We start from the raw sequence: 26625 nt of genomic DNA, 5'->3' as shown, positions 1-26625 counted from the left end.
TAATTAAAGTTAACTGTGTTAAATGATTTAGACGGAGTGTTAAACTTTTTGTATGATATATGTGAACTTAAATTTTTTATATTAATTTAAAATATTGGTAAAACTTTGGTGCTTGATTTGATTGATTAGATAAAACTGCAATTTGCATATTCTACAAGTTTGATCTATTTAATTTTGGGATAATACTTAATAGTATTAAGAGGCTAATTTTGGCAACATGAGACGAAGGGAAGAGGGCTTAGAGCATCTCCAATGGCGGACGTCCGGTCGGACATCCGGTCGGACGTCGCGACGGGCGACCGGGACGTCCACCATTGTGGCGTTTAGGTCGGATACGGACGTCCCGTGAGGACGTCGGGTGTCCTCGGACGTCCCGGCGACGGGCGGGCGGACGTCCGCCACTGTGGCAAGGGTCGGACGTCCCGGTCGGACGTCCGGAAATTATTATTTTTTTTTAAAACAAACTCTATATATACGGCTCGTTGAACTTCATTTCAACGCGGAGTGAGCCGGGGATGTTGGATTATGTAGAGGTTTAGGATGAAACGTTGCATCCCTTCATTTCACAACCGAAAATAACTGATTGTTGGCGGGTTATAAAATTGCAATTTGGTCCTTCAATTATCGAAAATTCCATTTCCGGATGAAGATTTCTGCACAGTTCGACCCCAGCCAGGGGCTCTGCCCCTTGGACCCCGCTCTCGGGGGCGCTGCCCCCGAACCCCCATCTAATCATAACGAATTCAAGTAAGTGTGCACTCCGCACTTCCAACTTATTTTTATGTTTTATGAATATGTATTTTTTCCCGTATTTTGCTTTCTCGTATTCCGTATCAAAATTATATTTCCGTTTTTACGTAATTAAATTATTGTGATTTTTTTTATTGCGGGATGTCCTAGTGGGAAGGGCGGACATAGGAGGGGATGTCCTAGTGACGTGGCAGTGGGATGGGAAGTCCTAGTGACGTGGCAAGAGGTGTTTTTGGGACGTCCTAGTGGATATCCTAATGGGATGTCCGCCCACTGGAGATGCTCTTAGATGTCATCTCACAAAGCAAAGAGCAAAAGATTCCAAAACAGAATCCCATCTCTCCCTCTTCACTCAAGCAAATCACCACCTCAAACTTCACGAAAACACACACTACACTCACTGACTCACCGCCGTCGCCGCGGCCGCCTTCACATGACCCAAACCCCTCCCAACGACGAATCACGCCCCACCCGCACCGGCATGAGGCTCATCGTCCCGCTGCAGGGCGTCGTCCAAGGCCGCGGCGGCATCCTCCTCGGCTCCCTCATCCCCTGCGCCCTCTTCTACTTCCTCCAATTCTACCTCAAGCGCAACCGCTCCCCTCCCCCGCCAAACCCCCCTCCCTCCCGCTCCGCCTCCTCCTCTGACCTCCCCCGCTCCTCCTCCCGCCCTAATTTGCTCTCCCGCGGCGCCTCCAATGGCCGCGTCCAGCTCTCCGCCAGGGCTAATCACGTCGCCAAGGCGAACGAATCGCCCTACTACATTGGCTTGGATCGCGTCAGGGAGGACGCCTATGATGAACTCACCAATCCCGACGGCGTTATCCAGCTCGGCCTCGCCGAAAATAGGGTAAAAATGAACGATTTGTTTCCCAATTTGGGGGTAATTTGTTGATAATTTGCTTTGATACTGATTTATTTTGCTGTTGGAATGGCTGTGAAGTTGTCATTGGATTTGATTGAGGAGAGGCTTTCAAAGAATTTGGCCGATTTGATGTCCGGAGCAGGCGGCCCTCCCGGACTGAGGGGAATCGCGACGTACCAGCCATTTGATGGATTGTTGGAGTTCAAAATGGTAAGGGAAATGCCACTACATTGTTAGCTTTTGTGTTTGCTTGATTAGTACTCTGAATTACTTAGCCGTTTAGATTGGAGTAATCGTAGACAAATACGAATATGTATGCGTTCAAACACATATACACACTCTGTTAATCAAACTCACTGGAGATAGCATGAAGGATATGATTTGTAATGGTTGCATTGATCACAATAAATCTCTTGAGCTGCATAAAAGGAAAGTTGAAATTTTGCAGCTTACACGGGATGGTTACTTAAGTGAATATTTTTCGTTGGCTGCTGTTGTAGTGCCATGGATGAAGTTTGTCAGGACTAGATGACGGATATGGACTTTGGAAAATTGAAATTTTGTTAGCTGCTTTATTCTAAGAATACCGAATTGGCTTGTGTTTGCTGCTCTTCGGAGTGGTTTGTTAAGTGCTGTAGTCACTGATGCGTGTTTAAATCTGTGTGTGTGGAGAAGCACGGAGAAACTAAGTATCTTTGCCTCCACATTGAAGCAACAATGTCTCATAAGTAATAAATGTTGGCCTAGTGTAAGTATAAGACTATTTAGTTCATAATAATTCATCAACCATAGATAATTTGTTTTTCCTGTTTTGTTCAGTTGCAAAAAAGAAGGATCTTTAAGAGAAATTTTGAGATGTAAAATAATGAGTTAATTGTGGTGATCTATAGTAGGTACTTTCATTGACATGTTATCTGGTTTTACAAATTATTCTCGGAACATATTAGTACATCGTAATCTTAGAGATTGTATGTCAAAGTATCTGTTCCATGATTCAGTCATTTTGTTCGTTTATTTGTTCAGTGTATTTAGGGAACTATGTTCTTTATTGATCCATACGCCTTTGCCTTTTTCTTAAAATATATTATTCAAATATTGCAGGCAATGGCTGATTTTATGACAGAAGCTATGGGAAACGAAGTATCTTTCGACCCTTTAAAGATGGTTTTAACTTCTGGTGGGACTCCCGCACTTGAGATACTAAGTTTCTGTCTAGCTGATCCCGGAAATGCATTCCTTGTCCCCGCACCGTATTATCCCGGGTATTACAAGAAACCTTTTATTCTAATATTTGACCCAAGCGCCATTTTTTAACGTTACATTCCAATAGTAAATTTTTGTCTTCTGTTTATGTGCCTCTTGATGTTGTTTTGCGTTATATGCTTATTACTTACCATTATATGCAGATTCGATAGGGACCTGAAATGGCGAACAGGGGTCGAACTAATTCCTGTTCACTGTCGTAGTTGTGATAATTTCGCATTAAGCACCACAGCTCTTGAACAAGCATTTAACCAGGCAAGGAAGCGGGGTCAAAAAGTCCGTGGAATTCTCATATCAAATCCATCAAACCCTGTTGGGAACATGCTGAATCCTTACGACATCCTAGACTTCGCCAGAGAGAGGAACATCCATATCATATCAGACGAAATCTTTGCTGGCTCAACGTATGGGAATGAAAAGTTTGTGAGCATGGCTGAGATAGTCGACTCAGAAGATGCTTTCAAGGACAGGGTTCATATTGTGTACGGACTTTCCAAAGATCTCTGCATCCCGGGTTTTAGAGTTGGGGTTATATATTCCTTCAATGAAAATGTTCTGAAAGCGTCCAAGAAATTAACCAGATTTTCGTCAGTTTCAACTCCAACACAGCAGATTCTGGCACCGATGCTCTCAGATAAAAGGTTCATCCAGGAATACATCAATACGAACAGGCAAAGGATACGGTCCATGTATGATTTAGTCGTTTCGGGTTTGAAAGAGCTGGGACTAGAGTGTACGGAAAGCAGTGGTGGCTTATATTGCTGGGTTGATATGAGCAAATTAATCAGTCCTTATAACGAGAAAGGGGAGCTTGATCTGTGGGATAAGCTCTTAAATACAGCCAAGATCAACGTTACACCCGGGTCGGCTTGTCACTGTATCGAGCCGGGATGGTTTAGATTTTGTTTTACGACGTTAAGAGTAAACGAGGTTCCTTTAGTCATGGAACGTATACGTAAAGTTGTTGAGATATGTAAACCTTCTGTATAAAACTTATGCTATTGTTTTCTAATTGGCCAGATTTAGCCATAGTTGAAATGCAGGAGCTACCTTCTTTGGGAGTTAAGTTTGCATACATATGATTGTTCTATTTCTAACTGGAGTTATCAATATTTCCTTTGATGAAACATTATATGGATATTGGCTGGGATAAACGAAAAGTGTGGGCAAAATCTAGTATTTTTTCCAAATTTTAGAAGTGGTAAAAAAATCATTAAATTCACCACTTTTGGTATTCATGTGCATTGCCAAATCCGATGCATGACAATTTCCACTACAGTAGTTATACAGAAGCTAGGAAATAATTGTTTTAACTTTATATATCTTGAATTCTCTACAATGGAGATTATGTATAGTCTAGCGACACATGAGCGAGCCCCAAGTAAATGGGCCTCTTTTCCCCTATTAGTATGATTTAATTAATTCATAATCTAACTATAATTAATTAAGTCATTATTCCAATTTAGTCCATTATCTTTCAATCGGACTAGTATTAGATATATAAATTCCAAATTTGAATCCTTGAGCACATCAATAATCAATAACGCACATAAAGTCTGACCCCAGGTCTCTGTTATCGACTATAATAAAATCAAAGTCCGTACTAAACCCATAAACTGTACTGACTTCGTAACCTGATATGTGGACGTTTACGTGAATTCGGTTAAACAAACCTTTACATGAAATTTATGCGATATCCCTTCACTCATAACACATTCAATTAAGCCTAAGATTTGTCGATGCGGCGTATGCAGGAGAAAGTTGGGAGTGCTGCATCACGTGTGCCGATGTGTGCATGGGTGCACCTTTGATTACAAGGGAGCTGGGAAGATCACTATTCACAAACAAAACCCTACCTGTAAATCTGATAAATCACACGTAGGATTTGACCCTTTCTCTTTTATGTTTTTCTATTTTTTTTTCATATTTTTTTAGTAGAAAAATTGGTCCGGAAAAACCATGAAGTTTGGTTTATTTGTATTATTCCACTAGTGAGTATTTCCACCTCTCATATGTGGATGTCACTATACAACATTTTTTGGTTGAATAATGGAAAACAATGGTGGATGAAATTTCATGATTTTAAAATCGGCTGATTTTTAAGTTATGGGATAAAACAGAATTTGACTCAACTTTGAATGATTTTCCCTTTTTGTTTACCTATTGATATATATTTGGATTTGTGATTGAGGCTTTTGTTTTCAAGAACCTCTTATTTTTGTGATAGTAAATGTTATTTGTTCTATATGCTTCAATCCCTTTAATTATGAGTTTTTTTTTACTATGTTGGTGATTGTTTAGTTCTATATATGCTTTAATCCCTCAACTATGCTTTAATCCCTCAACTTTAATTATGAGCTTTTTACTATGTTGGTGATTATTTGTTCGTGTTGTTGCGATAATGACATGACATGGTAGGGGCAAAAGACCAATATGATTTGATAAACACGGTAGGCTTTGAATAATAAAAATGAATCTCTAATAATATGTTAACAAGAATAATAGATATTTACATTATTATGATGTTGCATAATTTACCGAATTAAATTCGAACGAAAATAAATTTCATTTTGTTAAGTTCAATTATAAGTATATTTAATGATTTTTTTATGTGCGATGCATTAATCAAAAGGGGAATTACTTACACGCTCACTATAAGAAGACAACCCATTTGATCCATATCATATATTTATATTTTTATGTATGTATTAAATGGTTGTAAAGGAATAATTGAATATGCATGATCGACAAAATAGAAATTAAAAGGCATTTCTTAACCTTTTTCAAATTTTAAGATTCCTAAAGGGAACTAAAAAGAAGCAAAACTTTTCATTAATTCTTCCATATATCCAAAAGTGAAGGCCCATTTAGCTCATGCGCACATGCTTATATGGCTGGCCACCATCAATCCCTTGAAAAATGCACCCTCAATATTCAATGTATTATCAACCTAATCTTCAACAAAATTCAAGAAACCCAAGCCCCACCAACAACCATATAATACCTTTGATATTTAATTTTGTCCATCATATTTATACACATATGTTCTCAAATCATTCAATAGTCCATCCAAATATGGATCCCATTGCTCCACGTCTCGTACTCCCTCCGTCTCATTCAAAATGATCACTTTCTTGAATAATAATATACGAAGAAAAATGCTTCTACTAGCAAAATGTGACATTATGTAAATCTTGAATGAGAAGAAGGGAGTAATACTGATTGCATGCGCAAGAAGAATATGTTCACATGGAACTGCAAATGTACGATCTTTTTCTTTTCTTTTTTTCCAAAAAACATTTACAAGAACAATACTATATTACAATACACAGATCAGGGGTTAGAACCAACACTATCCTCACAGATCTGCAGGAATCAACCAGAGTTAATTTAATACAAAAATTCAAGAAACAAGCAAGCAATCTAGTTGAAGTTGCTGCAATGGAAAATGGCCTTAGCATTCATCTCCCTCTCAAATCTCCAAATATAATTGAGGCCGACAAGAAGCTCGGTAATGGCGGCTTCTGTCTTTTGCTGGTTTGCAAAGTAAAGCGTCTGAAGCAAAAGCACATTAGTTGCTGGGACCAGATTCTGCTGCTCCACGCTCCTCTCGCTCTGCCACTTGATCATGTTGTGTGCGAGCGGCGACAGCCACCCGAGGATCTTGTGCAGCGCCTCCCTCCACTCGGCCGCGAGCCCCGGGTCGCTCGCGGTGAACCCCACCCCCTTCAGCCGCCCCCTCAGCGCGAAGCGCACGCTGCTCGGGAGCAGCGAGTAGAGGTCGTCCCTCGCGTCGACCCCCACCAGCTGCGGCGACCTGATCATCTTCTCCATCACGATGATCAGGTTCGCGTAGTGGATGGCCAGCGCCGCCGCGCCGAGCGTGGTGGCCGGCGGCTTCAGGACCTCCGAGTTGACCTCGAAGAATTTTAATTGGGAGGATTTCATAAGAGGCCCGGACGCGAAGAGGTTAGGGTTTTCAGAGGGGTGGACGAGGGCGGACGAGGACGAGGAGATGCTCCGCGGGAGCGACACGACTCCGAAGACGAGCTTCATCCTGGCGAGAACTGCGAAAGCAGTTCTCACCAGGATCGAGGTGGCGGTGTCAAAGCTTCGGCACCATAGGGATTTCTCTTTCATGTACTTCACCTGCTGCCTCTGCCAGGTTATTCTCTGATGCAATTCGACAATCTTATGCTCTTTTACGGAGCCGGTGTCTCTGGCCTGAAGCGATTTTTTAAGGCCATTTTCGAGGGAGACGAGCTCGTCCATCTCGCGATGGAGCGCGGCCGCGCTGGCGACGAACTGGTCGAGCTTTTTCATCTTGATATCGATCTCTTTGGCGCTGAGCATCAGCCAGTTGTGGCGATCGCGGCCGGTGTCGGCGAACTCCTCGAATAGGCGGTCGAAGGAGCGGAGGGAGGCGTCCTCGCACTTCTTGCTGATGCGGGCGATGGATTTGGCGATGAGGCGGAGGTTGCCGGCGAGCTCGGCGCAGGCGAGGCCGAGGAGGAAGGCGTCGTCGTTTGAGACAATTTTACGAACACCTTCAAGGCATATGGAGTCGCCACGCAGGCGGGAGAGGTTATTGTCGGAGAGGGACTGCCAGAGGTGGAGGAGCTTGGACATGACGGCGGCGATCTCGAATGCGAGGACGCAGACGTTGGATTTGCGGATCGCACCGGCGGGGGGCGGCGCGGCGCGGACGGAATCGAGGCTGTGGGCGATGGATCTTTTCACCTTGATCAGCCATGTTTCAAGGGCCATGTTTTAGATGGGGAGATTTGCAAGAGGTTTTAGAGATATAGAGGAATTGATAGAGAGAATGATAGTATTTGAAGAGTGGAGTGTGAGAGAGATAAGATAATGGAGGAGAGTGAGTTCTTGCAAAGCTATCATGGGATGTTTGAAAGAGAAGTATTACAAATAGAAGCAGTCCAATGGGATCATTGTGTGTGTGTGTGTGTGTGTGAGAGAGAGAGAGAGAGAGAGAGAGAGAGAGAGAGAGAGAGATGAAAACATTATCAAGAAATGGGAAGGATTATTATCAACTCTATTTTGGATTCCACTTACCACACTATATGTGGTGGAATCAATAGATTTTGGGATATACTACTATACTCTTTCCATACATATGTAATACTATGTTGTCATCAAAATTGAATTTTATTCCGAAAATGACTTGTACGAATGTAGTATAAATTAAAAAAAATGTTATGCTTATATTTTAAATAGTAATTTGTGACTAGGACGTGGAGGTAGAATTTGTTTTCAACATTGACTGTATACTCTATATTTCGTACTTTATTAAAAATATTGACAGAAGAATTTTTATATCAATAATAATTTATTAAAAAAACAAATAAGTATTTACCAATATATAGTAAAAAAAACAAAAAATGGTAGGGGATGAAAAGCTTGTGTGTCTGCGGCACTTTCTAAGCACCATTCTCGTTTGAGATAAAATTTTATAACGGCTATTTATATTTTATTTTGGTAATTTAGCTTGATTTTAATATCTGAAATACTTATTAACGCAATTAGTTTTAAAATTCACATAAAAATGAAAGTTTGATTTTTTATTTTATTTATTTAATTGAAGTCGTAAAAGAAACTGAATTATCTATTTTCACTGATTTGTAGAATTAATTACAATACCAATAATTTTTGAGATATTAAAATCAAAATAAATGTAAAAACAAATCTAATTAATAAAGTTAATGTGTACTAAACATTAGACGTGTTAATGGATGATACTTATATAATATGCAGAAAATAGAAATTTCTGTATTAACCAATAGTCTTAATAAGATCACATGTATGTTTGATAAGTGATGAATATATTATATACGTCAATAATTAATATAGATCATTATAGGAATCTTGGTGTATGTTTCATTTATTCTCTTAATCATCTTAATTTAAGAATTTTTGATCTAATTAAAGTTATTATTTCCATGTCTGTTTGTTAATAATTGGCTGACATTTAATGAGCCCACAAGGATATTTTTGTTCCATTGATTGGGGTGGAAAGTGGAAACACTAGGGCATGGCATAAAACTTGCTTTTTTAATTATTTAATTGGAAGTTTCTGCATTATCATTAATAGTTCTATAATGTATATAAATACATTTTGTTAAACAATGTTATCTTTACATACATATATATTTATATAGATTATAGATTACACAAAGAAGACTATAGAAAAATAAAATACTAGAAGCATCCTATTAATCCACTCGTAAAAACTCACTATTTAATTTATGTAATCATTATATACATCAATATCACCAAATAGTTATACAAAAAAGAAGGTATTGATCAACCATATATACGATGATGAGCGTATGGAAATTATTCTTAATTATTACTCTTTTAAATTTTTTCAACCGAGTTGAATTGTTGATGCTATTCCTTGTGATGGTTACACAATCATGATATATAGTAGGAGTATAAAAGTTAGTCAACTATATATATTACGTCACAAGAGTGCATAACTCAAGTTTGACCAAGTGATTTGCTTATTTAGTTTTAAAAATCATCAAAATTTCATGTGGGAATGTCATCACTCATGATTGTATTCCCTTGATGAATTCTACATTTGTATTTTAGGATCATCTAAAATCTTAGAAATTTCAAGTCAAAATATTTTACAATATTCACATTGTATCTTCTAGTGTTTATAATGGATTTTAGATGATCCTAAAATAGGAATGTGGATTTTAACCTTTTTCCTCTTCTTATTAAAAATGAAATATTTTTTTGTTAATCTATTTAAAATGATACTATTTCAATTTTTATTTCTCATACTTTATTTTCTTTTCATGTAATACACTTAACAATATTGCATAAAATTATAAGTCGAAAAATACTTACGACCTCTGTCCCACAATATGAGTCACATTTTGCAATTTCGGTTTGTCTCACAGTAATAGTCACATTTCACTTTTACCATAAATGATAAATAGACCTCACATTTCACCAACCAATTCCACTCACACTTTATTATAAAACTAATATATATGAGTGAGACTCATAGTTCATTAACTTATTCAAATTCAATTTTTTTACATTTATTAAAACTCGTGCTCACATTAAATGTAACTTCTAATGTGGAACGGAAATAGTATTTTGCTTTGAATGAAACGAACATAATAATATTTCTCAATTTAACACGATCAAGAGTAATAGCTATAGACACTCATTCACAATTAAAATTTTCAGAAGACACTCCATTTTCTTGTATTTTATTTACTACTTGCTTTGAATTTGCCTATAGTTTGCAAGGCAACAAAGAAGATAGTTGCTTGCTTTGTCGGTAAATTAATGTGCAACTAATCAGCATTGCCATTTTCACGTCTCAATAAACGTGTCACTCCCACTTTCTCACCAAATATTTATTCCACCCACCATCATGAAATTATTCATAATTCTTATCAATATACATTATTAAAACACGATTCCAATCATGCAAGCGGGAGATAATTGTAATTCAAGATTATTAAAATAATTGAAAAACTAGTTTCCAAAGAGAAAATGCTACTGGATGGTTTTAGTAGGTAGTACATCATAAATGTACTTAAAAACGTCACCCCCTCGTGCCCTTTTAATATTAAATAAATACTCATATCAAATTTTATTTCTTTTATTTGTAACGGATTTTTTTAACTAAATATAAATAAAGTGTTTAATTCATTATGAGTGACACCTACATTGTTAGTATAATTTTGATTCGAATAAAAATCGATTCATTTGCTAAGTAAAACGTTTAATTCAACTAAAACCCTTAACTTTCATTCGAGTTAAATGTATCTTCAATTAAAACAAGATGAAAGAGGCGATGTTGTAAAAAAGATTTGACCATATAGACTATTAACATATTTACTTTTAACTAAAATTTAGAAAAAAATCTTGTTAAATTCGGCTGCATAATTTTATTTATATAAAATAGCGGAGGCAACGGGATATGTATGAGAATTAATATAGACAATTTTTGGGGAAAAGAAGCATGCCTTTTACGAACTATGGATTCTCTTTGTAAAAACGAAAACTATAGAATAACTAATTTATTTAATTTGTGTTTGTCACGACGCATTGTCGTTTTCTGCATTGTTAAATCTCAGAATCATTTCGACCAATAACATTCGGTCAAGCACCTATTTTTGGATTGGCTATTAGCCAATTTTGCACAAATTTCCAAACGAGTTGATTTTGTAGATGTTAATAGAGTTAGAATTTATTTTAATAATATCTTAAAATGTTAAGAAATACTACGCATTATTGGGTTATTCTGGTTAAACCAAAAATTGTAGTCTTCAATTAAAGTTATAAAGCCTTAATTTGTTGGAGGTGGTGATAATTTTGAAAAGTGGGCGTAGGCATAAACTCTTTTCGTAGGTAGACTTTTCAATTGCTTGGGGATGAAACGAGCCACCCCAAACTCACTGAAACCAAACAGACTTAAGGTTGAGCTTAGTCTGAATTTATAGAAAGACACTCAACTCAAACCAACATGATTGTGAAAAACAAAAATACAGAAACTGAGCACGACTATATCCCTAAGGTGGCTTCCATCGGCCCCTACCCTACTTCCACGACCGGCTCAAGCGAACTGCAGTCGAGAAGGAATTGAAGAACGTTACTACAAGAAGATTGGGGAAATCATAGCTAACATAAAAAACTTGTACCAAGACCAACCAGTTGAGGTCTTTGCGTGGCCGTGGCCAGATAAGCAGGACAACAAAAAGTTTATAACCATGCTTCGCATATTGGTCCGCGATTTCAGAATCAAATCCCATTCAGACTCATCAAGCTCTTCATCATTCACAAGTATATGCATTCTGGGTTGGCGCTATTGGTCCGGGATTTTTTATTATGCTTTATGTGAAGATTATAGTTAGATAGGTTTATTGGTAGTATATTTTTGGATATTTTCAATTATAGTAGGTGTACTTTATGCATTCTCTAAATATTTTATTCGGAATGGATTTTATTCAAATACATTTTCATCTTATAGAATTAACATGAGACACACAATGCAGGAGTACGAACCACAAAAGTACTCACTGGCCGGCAGTGTAATTTGTTTGTATGATTAGTTTGAATTTTGCATACTAATCCACTACTATCGATATCCATGTCAATCAGATTGCATACTAGTCCACCACTATCGATATCCAAGTATTATATGTCAATAAGACTGCGTACTAGTCTACTACTATCGATATCCATGTACTATATGTCAATAAGACTGCGTACTAGTCTACTACTATCGATATCCATGTATATGTCAGTTAGATGCAGAAACAATTCTCAGCACGTCCTTTGACTATAAGATTGACAGGTTCTATTGCAATACGTGAATCACCCCGGTGAGGACGAAGAGCCTCTCCACCTTCTGGAAGCTTCCCACATGCTATCCGAATCCCGGTCGCCTCCTAAGATTCCTGCGTGGCAAGAAAGGCGCCGAGTGGAAATAGACACACAGAAACCATCAGCGACAGATCTCCGGACAAAGGGCATCAGCTTCAAACCTAGCCACAACGGCGTCGGCGTCCAATCGTACTTGTTCTTCGCCACGCACCCACACTCGAACACAATGCGAGGTGGTGTCCTACATCAGCCTGATGAGGTCGCTCATCGACGGGCCCAAAGACCTCAAGGTGCTGCGGGAAAAGAGAATACTGTCCAACGGCATCAGCAGCCATGAAAAGACTGCTAAAATCTACAATGACATCAACACCTACGGGATCGATGATCCTAGGTATTTCGGACCAGTGAAACGCCAGATTCAAGACCACTGCCGTAACAGAATCAATACATGGATCACCGTGGAGTATTACGGCGTTTTTCGACATAGGTGGGGTGGCCATGGGACGTAGGTTTATCGCATTATACATAATGCACATCATACTCGGGTCGGATCAAACGCCCGTTGCGGACCCGAACCGGGTCCATATAAAAGCCGACAACGCCTCCGCTCGGCTCGGACGATTCCCTCCTACAGTGTACCTAATACAAATAAAACATGACATAGAGAAGAATGGGATAAATTAACTATGAGAGAGGAGAGAGAGAAAATAATACTCCACCTTATTATATTTGGGCCGTTTTCATTTTGGATTATCGCACTCTTAGTTGGATAATTTTCATTTATGAAAATATTGACATAGTTAATTTCTTTTTCTTTAAGTTCAATTATCTTTTATACACTTTTTTTTGTTTCATTTTTAATAAGTGGACTTCATACTCCACCAACTCATTACACTCACATTCTACTATAAAATTAATATATAAAAATTAGACTCACATTCTATTAACATTTTTAGTCATTTCCTTAATAAAGTCAAATAATTTCTTAAAGCTCGTCTCTTCAACTAACACACGGAGAGAGTATATTTTCTCTCCACTTAACTCGTTAACTCACTAAACATTATTTAGTCAATTCTCGTTCATGTACAAAAGTAACGCCTCCCTCAACTACAGTGCGACAGAGAGAATAATTCATTCATTCTTATTAAATAATCCACTCATATTTATTGAAATAAAAGAAAATGTGTATCACCTTTCCTGAAGGCCGGCGATCTCCGACGCCGAGAACGTGATGACTTTGTTCACGACCTCTTCCTCAACCAATTCCACCGCATCGGAAATAGGTTACCCGAACAGCCAGGCAAAGATGTTGGAACTCTTTTGTCTTGTGATGAGGTAAAAACTTCTCCAAGTTCTTATCGTTCGGATCGGCGATGAACTGCGAGACCTCGCAGTCGGCTTCGCCTTCGATGAAGGGGACGCCGGCGTCGTTGCAGTCGACGTAGAGGTTGCCGACGAGGGGGTAGTATATGGAGAGGGCCTGCGATAGGGATTTCTTCAGCTGGTTTGATTTTAGGGATTTTGAAAAATTAGGGTTTGGTGTGTAGAAATAGACAAAGGGGATGAATGTTGTGAAAGCAAGCTGATCGAGAAATGAAAGTTGGTATTTTTGGAGAGATTTTGGGGTTGAAGATAATGGTTTGATGGTTTTGATTGAGATTAACTTTGTTTCAATCTCCATTGTTGCTCAAGATTGACTTTTGGTTGGTTTTAGCTTGCCTGTACAAAAAGATGCATTCCTATATAATGGGAACCTCGTCACATGCATGAAGACTATTATAAAGATTCATTGACCAAGTCACATGCATCAGCTAGTCTAGAGCGTCCACATCCATGCTCTTGCTAAGAGTACGGATGTGGCCCGAATCCACCTTTATTCATTTTTAATTTCTGCTCTTCCGCAAGAGCACAAAACTCGCATTCATGCTCTTCCACAAGAATATGCTCAAGGGCCTCACCATTCTATTATTCAATTTAAATACTTCAATTACTAAAAACATTTCCACAATATTAAAATGCATTAAAAATACCCGAAATACTATAACAAATTACTAAAAAAATTAAAAATTACATAATTAAAATTCTAAAAAATAAAAATTACACAATTAAATTCATAATTAAAAAAACTTTGAAGTATGAACGAGAGATAATTTGATGTAAAGAATGGATGATGAATGTGGGTATTTATAGATGATTTTGAGATAATTTTTTTAAAAAAAATGAAAAAAACGGCTATGTTTTTGGGAATCCAAATTTTTTTTCTTTTTTTTCGGATTATTTTCGATTTTTATGAGTTTTTTTTAAAAAAAATTTAACGGAATAAAAACGAGCTCAATCAGAAGGCGCCACGTAGGCGTGCTCTTCGACACAGTGGTGCTCATGCTATCAAGCACGGCCGTGCAGTCGACAAGAGCACAACGGCGAGCACGGTACTCCCCACGCCGATGGCACGACGGGTGCTCTAAGAGATCAAGTGGATAGAAAAAGTTAGTGGAATATGTATCCTACTTTTATATATTAGTTTTATAATAAAATGTGAGTGAGAATTAGTTAGTGAAATATATGGTCCATTACCAAAAAATGGTAAAAGTGAACTAAAACATTTAATTGTGTACACAACACCAACACAAAACCACAACACTTGAGGACACACCTCAAGAAACACTCTTGGAGGACACACCTCACAAGACACCCGAGGACACACCTCGCACACTCTTTAACTCTTCACTCTCTTGCACTACTACACGCACACTTACTTGTACATTTAGCTACAAAGGCCTAGTGCCTATTTATTACAAGTAGTATAGGTCGGTTAGTGACCGACATTGCAATGCTAGAGAATTCTAGCTATATTCTAGCCTATTCTTAACTAATACTAGTATAATGCTAATATATAGCTTAAGTCGGTTATTGATGATGCTAGGCAATTCTAAATAATTCCTTGATCAATTTGTTGCTATAAGTCGGTGGAGACTTTATATTCAATATTCACGAGCAATGTTGGGTGGATCACACCTCATACTACATTTTCTTTATTAAAATAGAATATTACTAATGGTTTCTCTATAATTGTTAACACCCAAACCTTCGATAAACATCTTTTCAAGTTGTTATTCGTCGTACCCTTGCAATTTTAATGCCCACCTCTTATGTGCCAACTATTTTTCCGTTCAAGCCATGAAGATCAAAATATTAAAAAACTTTCCTTCAATTTATAATTTTGTGTTTTTAATTGGGTTAATTGCTACTCCTTAAATTAGATCAATTTCGATGGATTATGTAATTTTAAAGATTTGAATTTAAAATCACAATAGTTCACTTTTTTGCAATTGTCTCGCATCGAGTTTTCTTGTATTTATTGATGTTTTTTAGCTAAACGATATCATTTTTGTATGAATAGACATCATCGTTTAACTCATTAGCAGTGATATAATTTCTCGATCACTTTCACCAAAAATTACCTTAAAATAATTGCTAACAAATCCAAACTTCATTTTACTATTCCACTTTTAAAGTTGAGAAACATATCAAACTTAGACCAATTTTATGATTTTTTGAACTACTCCTTAAAATCTAGACATTATTTTATATTTTTGGTAAAGTTCACATAATGTAAATTATTGTAACCACATTTCTCTCTCACACATAAGTTATAATAGTATTATATTTTAGAGGAAGTTCACATGATATGACAACCCCTCATCCATAACGTCGTTGCTTCATTAAAAGACATAAACCTCCATTTTCCCTATATATTTAATCATTCTTGATTCATTGGATCACATTCTGCAGAAAGCTTTCAAGATGAGAGTGGGGGCTTCTCTTTCTCAATTTATCCTCTCTGCTTTTGCGACTTTAGCTATTCTCGCCTTGCTCGTTATTTACGCTTTTAAGGGAGAGTTGTCCACCTCTGATATCGTGTTTCTTGTTTTCTTAGGTAATCCCATCGTTCTTCTACACTAATAAATTTGATATGCTTTCTTAATGTTCAATTTTACACTGTTTCATTCCATCACAAGAAAGTTGGGTTTTATCAACTTATTTTCGTTGGTAAAATCCAAAATCGTCGGTAATTTAAGGTAGCGGAAAGTAAAAGATTACCGATGGATTCACAACCGTCGGTAATTATGGCTGTAGGTAATCCGCTGGTAAAATTTGTAGTGACTAACTAATATGCTCAATTAATATATATCCTACATTAGTTAAATCTCAAATTAATTTTAGCAATTATATCGTTTCTATTGTAATATTTTAAAATTATATTGAATTTTTTTAAAATGACGACGCAGTTGGAGGGTTTTCGTATACGACAGTAGAGATTGGATTATCATTATGGGGAGAGAGCGCAAAGGAGTCAAGCAGCCCATTGTTAGGTGAGGCAGTACAATCATGTGTTGTGGACATTCTAAAGGGATCACAAGAGACCCAATCATTACCATAGATCACGTCGCTAGAGCATGCACAACGCAAACGCTAATTCTAGTACATTGTGGCGGTGGCATTCGGGATAGTCGAGTCGCAGTTGTGGTGCAATTCACAGAAATGAAAGGAGTACGACGTTGGGGATAGTCGGGTTTTTTCCTTTTATTTTACATTCGTTTTTAGGTTTAAAATTATCCGTGGATTGTATTTTCGACTAGTAGTCTATCTGAAATTAAATTATGATTTAAATGTATAAATTTCAGTATTAATTAAGTACATACACGACTTTTCAAGCTATTTTAAAAAAAAATATTTTTGAAATATTGAAATTTAAGGTTAAAAATAAATAAATTTGACAAACAAATGGTTAGATCATGACTGACAGAGTTGTGACTTAGTTGTGGATGATTTTAGTCATCATTTATTACCTTTATAAATCCAAGTGATGGAGAAGCATGTTCATAAGATCTAAGGAGAATGAGGTTTGGATCTAGATTCATAAAACCAAAAACTATGGATCTCATTTTTCATAAAATATGAAATTTTAATCTTGTTTCTATGTTTGACTTTGAATAAGAGATAAGAACTCTCATCTTTCTTGTTATACAAATTACAATTTGTACTTATAAAATGTCAAAAATGGAATACTAAACAAGAACTACAACATACTCTAAATATAATATCAAAAGGGTTGGATCTGGATCCAAAATCCGTCTAACTATGAATTCATCATATTTTAATATTACAATAATAATTATTAGTATTAGGTAGGATTGGACGTATGTTAAAAAGGATAATGATCGTTCTATATCATTTAATCCACATATAATTCCTTCTGTATAATTGTCTCATTCCGAAACTATATAGACAACCAGCTGATTTTATTGTGTCAATATTTATATTACAGCTTCTCAACAATGCTCGTATTCTTAACATTTACCTACACACGATTAGCATTTTTGTGTACTTATTTTATGCACGTACAGTTCTACTGACAAAAATCAAATCTTGATTCATAATTCAGGTTTAGTATTGAGCAGTTAAAACTTAAAAAACATGTATAAATGCTTAATTATTTCATAATTCGTGTCAATCCGATGCAGGAACAATTTTTGGCGCAAGAAATAACCAAATAAAGCTGGAAAGTCTATAATTCATCATACGTATTATTTGTCCACAAAAATGGAACATGATGATCCATGACGATCCAAAATAAAGCTACAGATACGATTTCATAAAGCAGACGGGTATAATCAATGGTGACATTAAGAATATCAGGGTTTACAGTGTATGATGGAAATATCGAAACAAAAGCTACAGAAAGCGTCATTCCTGTTGAAATTAATCTATAAACCGATATCATTCAGCCAAGAACCATTTCCCTTTCAAATGTACCTGAATGAATGATTCAAGATTCTCAGACAAATTGAAGAGGTCACTTGTAAATTGTATCCTTATCCATCTGCACGCATGTAAACGGGAGCAGCTTTAGTGAACGAAATTTAAGTGATTGTTGTTTTGTGAATTCAAATATTTATGTTAGCCTACATTTTTAGCTAGTTCTGCAGCCTTCGCGTCATCAAAACCAAATCCAGCCAGTATCTTATGACCTGCAGCCTCTCTTTGTGCCCAAATTCCGAGAAGTATATGTGCTGCTGTTATTTCACCGCTTTCACCTGTGCATCGCAGCTGAGATTTAGTTAAAATGCACCATGGCCAATGGATGTATTTGTTAGGAAATAAACACAAGGAATCACGAAACAAAACGAACGAAATAAACACTGGAATTGTTTACCCGATTTGATATTTTTTGCAACTACATACGGGGGGCAATGGCAAGTCATCAGATACAATTACAAGTAGAGGACATATATATATAGGCAAAAGCAGCGAACCCTAATCCTAGATCTATATTGTATGGAAGCCCACATTGTGGTAGTGGTCGTGGAGGAGTGGGCGAGAGGAGGAAGAGAGGACAAATGTGAGTGTACATAAGGCTTCTATGACATCTAGGAAATGCAAGCAAACTCGGAAATACTGGACTGCAAATTACTATATCAATAAAACAAAACCCGTAAATCAACAGCAGTGCATTTCAACTAACGACTACAGTCTACTCAAGGCTTCTATGACATTTAGACCAACTCCTGTTTAATCCCCTGTGTCTACCAAACATAGTACCTGAGGAATAAATGTGAGTCAAGATTGTTACGTCAGCAGCTCTGGATCGAGACAGTTGGGTGCTTGCCACATTATTTCATTATGAAACGAGAAAGAGCTAAGCTAGTTGGGATGCGGGTGTACATCCCGATGGAACAAACCTCAAATGAGTCTATCTTGTAAAAGTACACAAATTAGACTAGCAATCAATTTCTGGGTTTTGTTGGATTACACCCTCTCTATTTCAAGCTGAACCAATGCTGTGTTGAAAGCCGGATGTCACCAATTTCCTTTTAGTTTCATAATAGGGAGAAGGATTAGTTCCAGTTTTGGTTTGCTTGACGGATTTGAAATGAGAGAACCGGAATGAAATGACACAAAGATGCATGTAAACTTGAACTTACTTCGAATCCTTACTGCTGGGAATGCTCAATTTGTTGATTCCCCTCAAAAAACCAAACAAACTCCAAATTTCGAAATTCGAACGCATTGGGTAACACAAATATTCTAAAGTAGATTAACTAAGAAAGATAAGAGAAGCTATATACAATATTTTCTACTCAAGTTCGGTGAAAAAAGTAGCTCTACCGAAATGTGGTTAAAACGATACAACAATGAAATTAGCAAATACACATTTGAATGAAATGATGATATAAAGATATGAAAGAAGCCAACTAAATGACACGGTATGTTAAAAAATAGGTTGTACCTGACTTCAGCTTCTCCTCGATTGCCCAATCAAGAGCCTTCTGGGCTGGTTCAGTTAACGGAGGATGCTCAGGACTGAAAAAGTACATGTCTGACTTCCCTATCAACTTTACAATCTCATCCCGCACCTTAAAGAGTGTAATGCCATTGTCCCTCAAAAACTTTGCTGCCAAACTGGTTCCTGCAGGATCAACAATCAGCAGAGATGCTATTTCAGCTCAACACCAAAAAGGGCTTTCCATCTTTTTTGAGTAAACTGCTTTATAAACAAAATCAGATTCTTTTCCATATCTGCATTCTTGAGAAAATTTACATTTGACATCAAACTTAAACAACCATATTTTAGCAACAAAATCAAGATTTGGGTACAAATATAAGCTCTAAATAACTGGAATAAAGCAGCAATAGGTTTATTTCAGACCTTCAACCAAAATGCCCATGAGTAGAGCCTCTGTCCCGGTGTTCGGATACTTGAGCTTCCGTGCCTCCAATTCGCCCATAGCGAACGATTTAATCGCCCTAGCAGACCATCTGCAATCACCATTGTTGTAACACGGCAACAGAATCACAAGAATGCCCAACGCCACATTAATAATACAATTCATAAAAATTAACAATTGCAACCAAAAAAAGGGGAATGAAAGAAAAACAAACATAACAAAATCTTACTTGGCCCTCTCATCATTTTTAAGCCCATCTGTCTTTCTGCAAAACCCAAAGTAACAAACCAAATTTACTTTCAATACGATAACAGAACAATAATTTTTCTCATACGATTAACTGAATATTACATGCTGGGCAGGCTGAAGGAGATGGTGGCGACAGCGTAACTACATCGTTTCGAAGCAACAAGACTTGAATTTGAGAGCTGGGTCGAGAGCTTGGCGCCCAAAAAAGTACTCTGTGGGTTGAAATTCAACGAATGTTCCAAGGATTTTGTGCGGGATTGAGCTGCAGCTGAAGAAATGGGCGTAATTGAGAACACTGACAGTCCTTGAGTGGCCATTAATTAACTAGGGGAATCTTCTTCAGAACTTTGGTACTGGAAATATCTTCTGGGCTCGTCGAATTTCTCCTTAATTGTGATAAACAGAAGGGGAATTTTTTGCGTCTCTTGTGCGGATTTTGCAGTGTTCGTTAGGAGATAGGTTGTTTGAAGAACGATTTCATTGGGCCGGGCCGGGTCGGGTGAAATTATTGCGATGGGTCCGGCACGTTTTATAATGGGCCGGTCAATTGATTGCTGGTTTGATTAGAGAACTTGATAATTGCAAAACGTTATTGATTTTCTCGAGTGCCTAATATAAATTTTTATGACTTAAAAATTGAAGAAAAATAATACTCCCTATTTCTCACATGTCATTTTAAATGAGGGGTGATTACATGTTTCATACAAAATGTTTTATCTTTGTTTCAATTTAAAACAAAAAGTATTAAGTTTACGTAAACCATACAAAAAATTACATTATTGTTTTAAGTTAATACATTCCGTCAAGTCTCTACTAACACTGTTACTTTTAATTACATCGTACATATAAAATGTTTCAACAATATTTCAGATTTGTACATAAAGTTTTAAATTAAAACATTCTACTAATTATTTTGTTTTTATTACTCACAAAAATGAAAAATACATAGAAAAAAATCAACACTCTTCACCATCAAATTAGCGAATTGCATTTTATTGTCGAAGCTTTCTCATGTAATAATGTAGAATATAACAAAAAACAAATATTGACTCTTTTTGTAAAAATCAAATATTAACTTATTAACTGTTCGAAGCTCAAATTAGTCATTTTGTAAATATGAAATATGGACTATTTTATTTCTATAAAGAATACAATAAAAAATAGAGTATATTGATAGACAAATTTTTTTTAAACCACGATCAATTGCTGAAAGAATTGATATTGACTGTTATTTTTTTAGAGTGATTAATTGTATTAAATCTCCACTTATTCTATTATTATGCCGAAAAGTTGGATAGATAACAAACTAACTAACGATGTTTAAAATATTTAACGGAATGTATTAACTTAAAACACTAATGTAATATTTTGTATGATTCATATAAACTTAATACTTTTTGTACTAAATTGAAACAATGGTAAAACATTTTGTATAAAACATGTAATTACCCATTTAAATAGAGTACATTTTCTATTTCTCATGTGTCATTTTAAAATGATTCGTCTAGCAATAAGAGTCCTATTTGGTTATGCCACGGATTTTAAAAAATAAAAAAAAAAGATGAAAAAGTTAGTGGAATATGAGTCTCACTTATATATATATATTAGTTTTATAATAAAATATGAGTGAAATAAGTTGGTGGAATGTGAGACCTACTTACCAGTAAAAGTGAAATATGACTCTTATTGTGGAATGGATCGAACTGAAGTGGCAAATAAGACTCTTATTGTAGGACGGGTGAAGTATTATTTATGTTTTGTGTCTGTCATTATTTTAGGAGCCCATATTCAAATTTTGGATTGGAATTTTGTCCGAATTCGAAAATCTGAAAATTTATAAGAAATGAATTTGATCTAATTTGTTTAGTCTAAAAATCTGAAATTTGATTCGATATAAAATATTCAATATTAAAATCTGATAATCTAATAAGTAACAAATATCATTATATCTAACTCAAAAGTTTAGTATAAAATATTTTTATTACATACATAGTATTTTTAGGTTTATAATTATAATATATTTTTATTACATACATAGTCTATAGATAAATATATTTCGAATTTTAGATTAATTCAGATTTAGTATATTCAATCCGAACATCCGATTTTTTTTTAAAAAAATCACATCAGTCCGAATCAAATTTTAAATTTTATTATCATTCGGGTTGGATTTGGAATATTAATTACTTTGAATTGTAACTTTCTCTTTTGAATAATTTACAAACTCTCAAATTGAATTGCATTTCATTTTCATTAACTACCAAAATAATTAGGTAAATAATTACGAGTAAGAAGTAAATCATTTATTGGTTGGTTCACGATTTAATCATAAGTATGTTCAAATATTTTTGTTATATTCAATTTCTAACTATTCAATTAACCGTCCAAAGCTTGTTCCATTTCAATAAGATCGTGCGGTCGCGCCAGCTAATCATTCATAATTAGTTCAATCATTCATCCTAAACCATCAAGGTAAACGAATTCAATCCCTAAAATCTCAGCTCATTGCATCAACCGATTCATTTTCTGTCAACCAAACGACCTTTCAAGATCCAAAATCTCTGACCACTGATCTATATCAATTGATCTTCTGCTTTTCCCCCTTCAAATTCGATTTTGCGCGACCTTTTGTTTGTTCTTGGTTTGTGCACCTCTCTTTAACGAAGATCTTCTGATTTTCTTTACAGTTGAAGCATGAAATCCTTATCAAATCTGGATTTTTCTTGTTGATGTGGCTATGTTTTTGTTAAATGATGCAAAATGTGACTTGCTTGTCGGTTTTTCTAAATGTCGTCTTTGCATTTTGTAGCTGATGAGATTGGGTTAGATCGGTGAAGAAGTTTTGGAGGATGAATGTTGTAGCTTATATGTTATCATGTGGTAAATCTGATTGAAATTCGACCTACATTTGCAAGTTGCTGTAACATAGATTTTGTAAGTAGCTATTGGAACGCAAGGTCGATGCTTGGATATTGTACAAGTGTGCTTGTTTGAAAGACAGAAATGAAATCTGTTTCATTCAAAGATTGGCAAAAAACTTCGTATCCGAAGGCCCTCCTGTCAATTATTGCCTCAGTTGGAGGGCTTGCCTTATTCTTACTGCTTGCTTCAACTGTGTTGGTCTCACAACCTATTGGCTCTACGATTCATGAGTATTTCTATGGTGTTACTAGCCCGAGAAAGCTTGATTCAGAATCACCCCTCAATCTTTCGGCTTCAGAGTCCGAGCACATTGTTCAGCCGTTTGTTGAAGGGGACAAATCAAATGTAACTGTTCTTGCGGATCACCAGAATGAAGTCAATGATGGTCCCAAACTTGATGAATCTGGTGCAAGTGACAGCAAGGATCCTTTGATCGAAGGGGCTAAGGATGAAGCATCCGAGTCAGGCCAAGTAGAATCTGGGAATTTGGGGGATAAGCTTCCACATCCTGAGGGAGCAAGGAGTGACAGTAACAATACAATGTTTCCTGAGAGTTCATTTGAGGGAAATGCATCAATCGCCTTCAGTGATAAACCAACAGAGTTGTCAGAGAGTGTTGATTCTTCTTCTGCTGCCACCGACTCGAGCCAACCTAATGTTGCCGAAGCAGGTACTGTACTCCTGAAATGTTTCTTGACATCTTTATGACTTCTTATGCTCTTCTGTTCATTTTATCTTCTCATTAACCCCTTTGCTTTCTCTTCCTAAGTTGGATTTTAGTCACTTTGTCACCATAACACAATATTGATTTGCATTTCATAACACATAAGTTGGATGTTACTGTGTTCCTGGATCTCTTTTTGGTGTTGCTAATTATTCAATTACCAGTGCTTTGTATTGACAAAGGGGACCTGGTTTTACCATCCAAATTTAGTAACATTTTGATTATTTGGCTAAGTTTATGATACTAGTAATTATAACAGCAGATAGTGATATGAGTTTGTGCTAGATTGTACCCCAGTATGTAAATTAGAAGATATGTCGGCACCATCATATGCATAGTGCTGTAGTAAAAACTCACTTTGTATGTTAAGCCGAACTAGTTCTTTTTCAGCAGTTTATGCTACATATCTTTGTTCTCATCCTGGCCATACCAATCTGTTTTACTCATGCTGCAGATTGTGATCTTTATCATGGAAAATGGATTCATGATGAAGCTGGACCATTATATAGAAATGACTCCTGTCCCATAATCACTCAGATGCAGAACTGCCAAGGAAATGGAAGACCAGACAAAGATTATGAGAACTGGAGATGGAAACCATCCCAGTGTGACATTCCTAGGTTTGATCCAAAGAAGTTCCTTGAGCTAATGAGAGGAAAAACATTAGCTTTTATAGGTGATTCAGTTGCAAGAAATCAAATGGAGTCGATGTTGTGTATCCTGTGGCAGGTGAGAGGAACAGTTCTTCCATTTAATTTCTGATTTGCATAATGATTGATTTGCTAGCTCATTGCTATGTCAATTATCTGTTCAGGATCATATATTGAGTTAACCTGCTATTTTTGCGTTCTCACAGGTTGAAGCCCCTAAAAACAGAGGTAATAAGAAAATGCAAAGATATTATTTCAGATCTACATCTACAATGATTGTTCGCATATGGTCCTCATGGCTTGTTCATCAGACATCTGAACCATTTGATTATGCTCCTGCCGGTGTGACTAAGCTCCATCTTGACGCGCCTGATGAGGGCTTCATGGAATATATCTCAGAGTTTGATGTAATTGTCCTTTCATCTGGCCATTGGTTTGCGAAGCAGTCAGTATACATATTGAACAATGAGATCGTAGGGGGTCAATTGTGGTGGCCAGATAAGTCCCGTGAAAAGAAAATCAACAACATTGACGCTTTTGGAATATCTGTGGAAACAATTCTTACTGCCATGGGCACACACCCAAATTACACTGGTGTAACCATTGTCCGCAGCTTTTCTCCGGATCATTACGAGGGTGGAGCATGGAACACTGGAGGATCGTGTACCGGGAAAGAAAGTCCCCTGGAAGGTGCAATAGTTGAAAATGGCTTTACCAATATAATGCATGAGAAACAAGTCAACGGATTCAATCGTGCAGTAGAGAAAAAGACAAACAAGTCGAAACTGAAATTGATGGACATAACAGAAGCCTTTTCCTATCGCCATGATGGGCATCCCGGTCCATATCGAAGCCCAGATCCTAATAAGATTACTAAGCGAGGGCCAGATGGTAAGCCCCCGCCACAGGATTGCTTGCATTGGTGCATGCCAGGTCCAGTAGATACATGGAACGAGCTGGTATTTGAAATTATAAGACGAGAATCCCATGACTAAGTAAAATTTTCTTCAGAGTTAACTCATGTTTGATTCTGTTATATTATTTGTTATATGGAAGAAATGTTTTTTTTCCCTTCGGCCATAGAATACTACTTGATGTTAGAAAGCTTTCTGTAACTTAATGGATGAAATGAGCCCTGTCTTGTTCATCCTTGTACTCTTCTTATTGAGAAATATAAACTTTAACAGACCCTTTCTGTAATTGTATGTTTATCTTATAATTCATGCATATTTAGTGGATGTGGATGATTATTTAGATGGACGTTAAAGTCGAGGAGCTGATGATCCTATGACACAGTGAATCGTTGAAAACCCGATAAGTTGGGAAATCTTGCCACGAGATCAGGTTTGTCTACTCTAACGAGTATATTCTATGCTACTTTGTTCTCCTATAGGTGATGCTGTTAAGCTACCGATATATGTTCGTCTGCAGATTGTGGTGTGATCGAGAAATATTTGCTGTATGCTTCGTTTGGGATATAAACTGATCACTCTTGTTGATTTTTGAGCCTTTTATGTTTTGACAGTGGATTTTCAGTTCTTGATGTTTCTGAGCAGCTGCTGTTGTGTTGATCATTTTCTGTTCAATTGATTTTGCAAATAGAGTTGTTTAACAGTATTTGGATTCTTGTAAAGGAAAGAGTTGTGGATGGATTGAACTGCTATGCACTGAAAAGCAGCAGTCTCATTTTGATATGTACGAAATAGAATGATTCATACTGTATTAAATTAATAAAGGAATGAAGAATGATAAATCAAGTAGGTCTCAATGGTGTGTTTATTAGGGCATTTGAGATTTTGATTTTCGAATATCTTTGCTTTGAAATACATTTCCTATAATTCGTTTATTATACCGTTTGTATTGTAATAAAATAAATATAATAATAATAATAATAATACAAATAATAATAATAATTTTCTATGTAAGAATCTTGAAATTAGGAAAAAAGAATCTATAAGAAAAGCTAGAAAATAAGAATATGGAAAATTGAACTACTTTCTTTGTTTTAAGATTCCGATATCTTTTCTTGTTATAAGTAAAATCTAACAAATAAGGAATTTAAAATCATTAATCAAATTATTTTCTAGTGCAGAATCTTAC

The 26625-nt window shown here is 36.4% G+C and overlaps 4 protein-coding genes across 5 annotated transcripts; 2 read left to right on the top strand and 2 right to left on the bottom strand.

The window, feature by feature from the left end:
• Positions 1–1056: 1056 nt before the first annotated feature.
• On the top strand, positions 1057–3944 carry LOC121778261 (probable aminotransferase ACS12). Its single transcript, XM_042175581.1, has 4 exons — positions 1057–1600; positions 1694–1825; positions 2717–2877; positions 3022–3944. Exons 1-4 carry the CDS (start codon positions 1184–1186, stop codon positions 3866–3868), a joined length of 1557 nt encoding a protein of 518 aa, XP_042031515.1. The 5' UTR covers positions 1057–1183; the 3' UTR covers positions 3869–3944.
• Positions 3945–6120: 2176 nt separating this feature from the next.
• LOC121778215 (protein PSK SIMULATOR 1-like) lies at positions 6121–8094 on the bottom strand. Its single transcript, XM_042175526.1, has one exon. The coding sequence runs from the start codon at positions 7643–7645 to the stop codon at positions 6302–6304; it is 1344 nt and encodes a 447-aa protein (XP_042031460.1). The 5' UTR covers positions 7646–8094; the 3' UTR covers positions 6121–6301.
• A 9791-nt stretch (positions 8095–17885) lies between these two features.
• Positions 17886–20676, bottom strand: LOC121780457 (ATP-dependent Clp protease ATP-binding subunit CLPT1, chloroplastic-like). The gene is made up of 6 exons (XM_042178091.1): positions 20332–20676; positions 20210–20245; positions 19962–20071; positions 19542–19721; positions 18221–18348; positions 17886–18134 (listed from the first exon to the last, which is right to left on the bottom strand). Exons 1-6 carry the CDS (start codon positions 20544–20546, stop codon positions 18108–18110), a joined length of 696 nt encoding a protein of 231 aa, XP_042034025.1. The 5' UTR covers positions 20547–20676; the 3' UTR covers positions 17886–18107.
• A 1935-nt stretch (positions 20677–22611) lies between these two features.
• On the top strand, positions 22612–25725 carry LOC121778314 (protein YLS7-like). 2 transcript variants are annotated; one of them, XM_042175643.1, is made up of 4 exons: positions 22612–22701; positions 23039–23821; positions 24330–24604; positions 24732–25725. In XM_042175643.1, exons 2-4 carry the CDS (start codon positions 23233–23235, stop codon positions 25518–25520), a joined length of 1653 nt encoding a protein of 550 aa, XP_042031577.1. In that variant the 5' UTR covers positions 22612–22701; positions 23039–23232; the 3' UTR covers positions 25521–25725. The 2 variants fall into 2 exon arrangements, with proteins under 2 accessions (XP_042031577.1, XP_042031578.1); XM_042175644.1 differs by lacking the exon at positions 22612–22701 and adding an exon at positions 22708–22870.
• Positions 25726–26625: the final 900 nt, after the last annotated feature.

This window comes from Salvia splendens, chromosome 19, assembly GCF_004379255.2.
Source record: "Salvia splendens isolate huo1 chromosome 19, SspV2, whole genome shotgun sequence".
NCBI classification, from domain to species: Eukaryota; Viridiplantae; Streptophyta; class Magnoliopsida; order Lamiales; family Lamiaceae; genus Salvia; species Salvia splendens.
The sequence above is the reverse complement of the archived record's forward strand: the minus strand, read 5'-3'. Positions and strand labels throughout refer to the sequence as shown.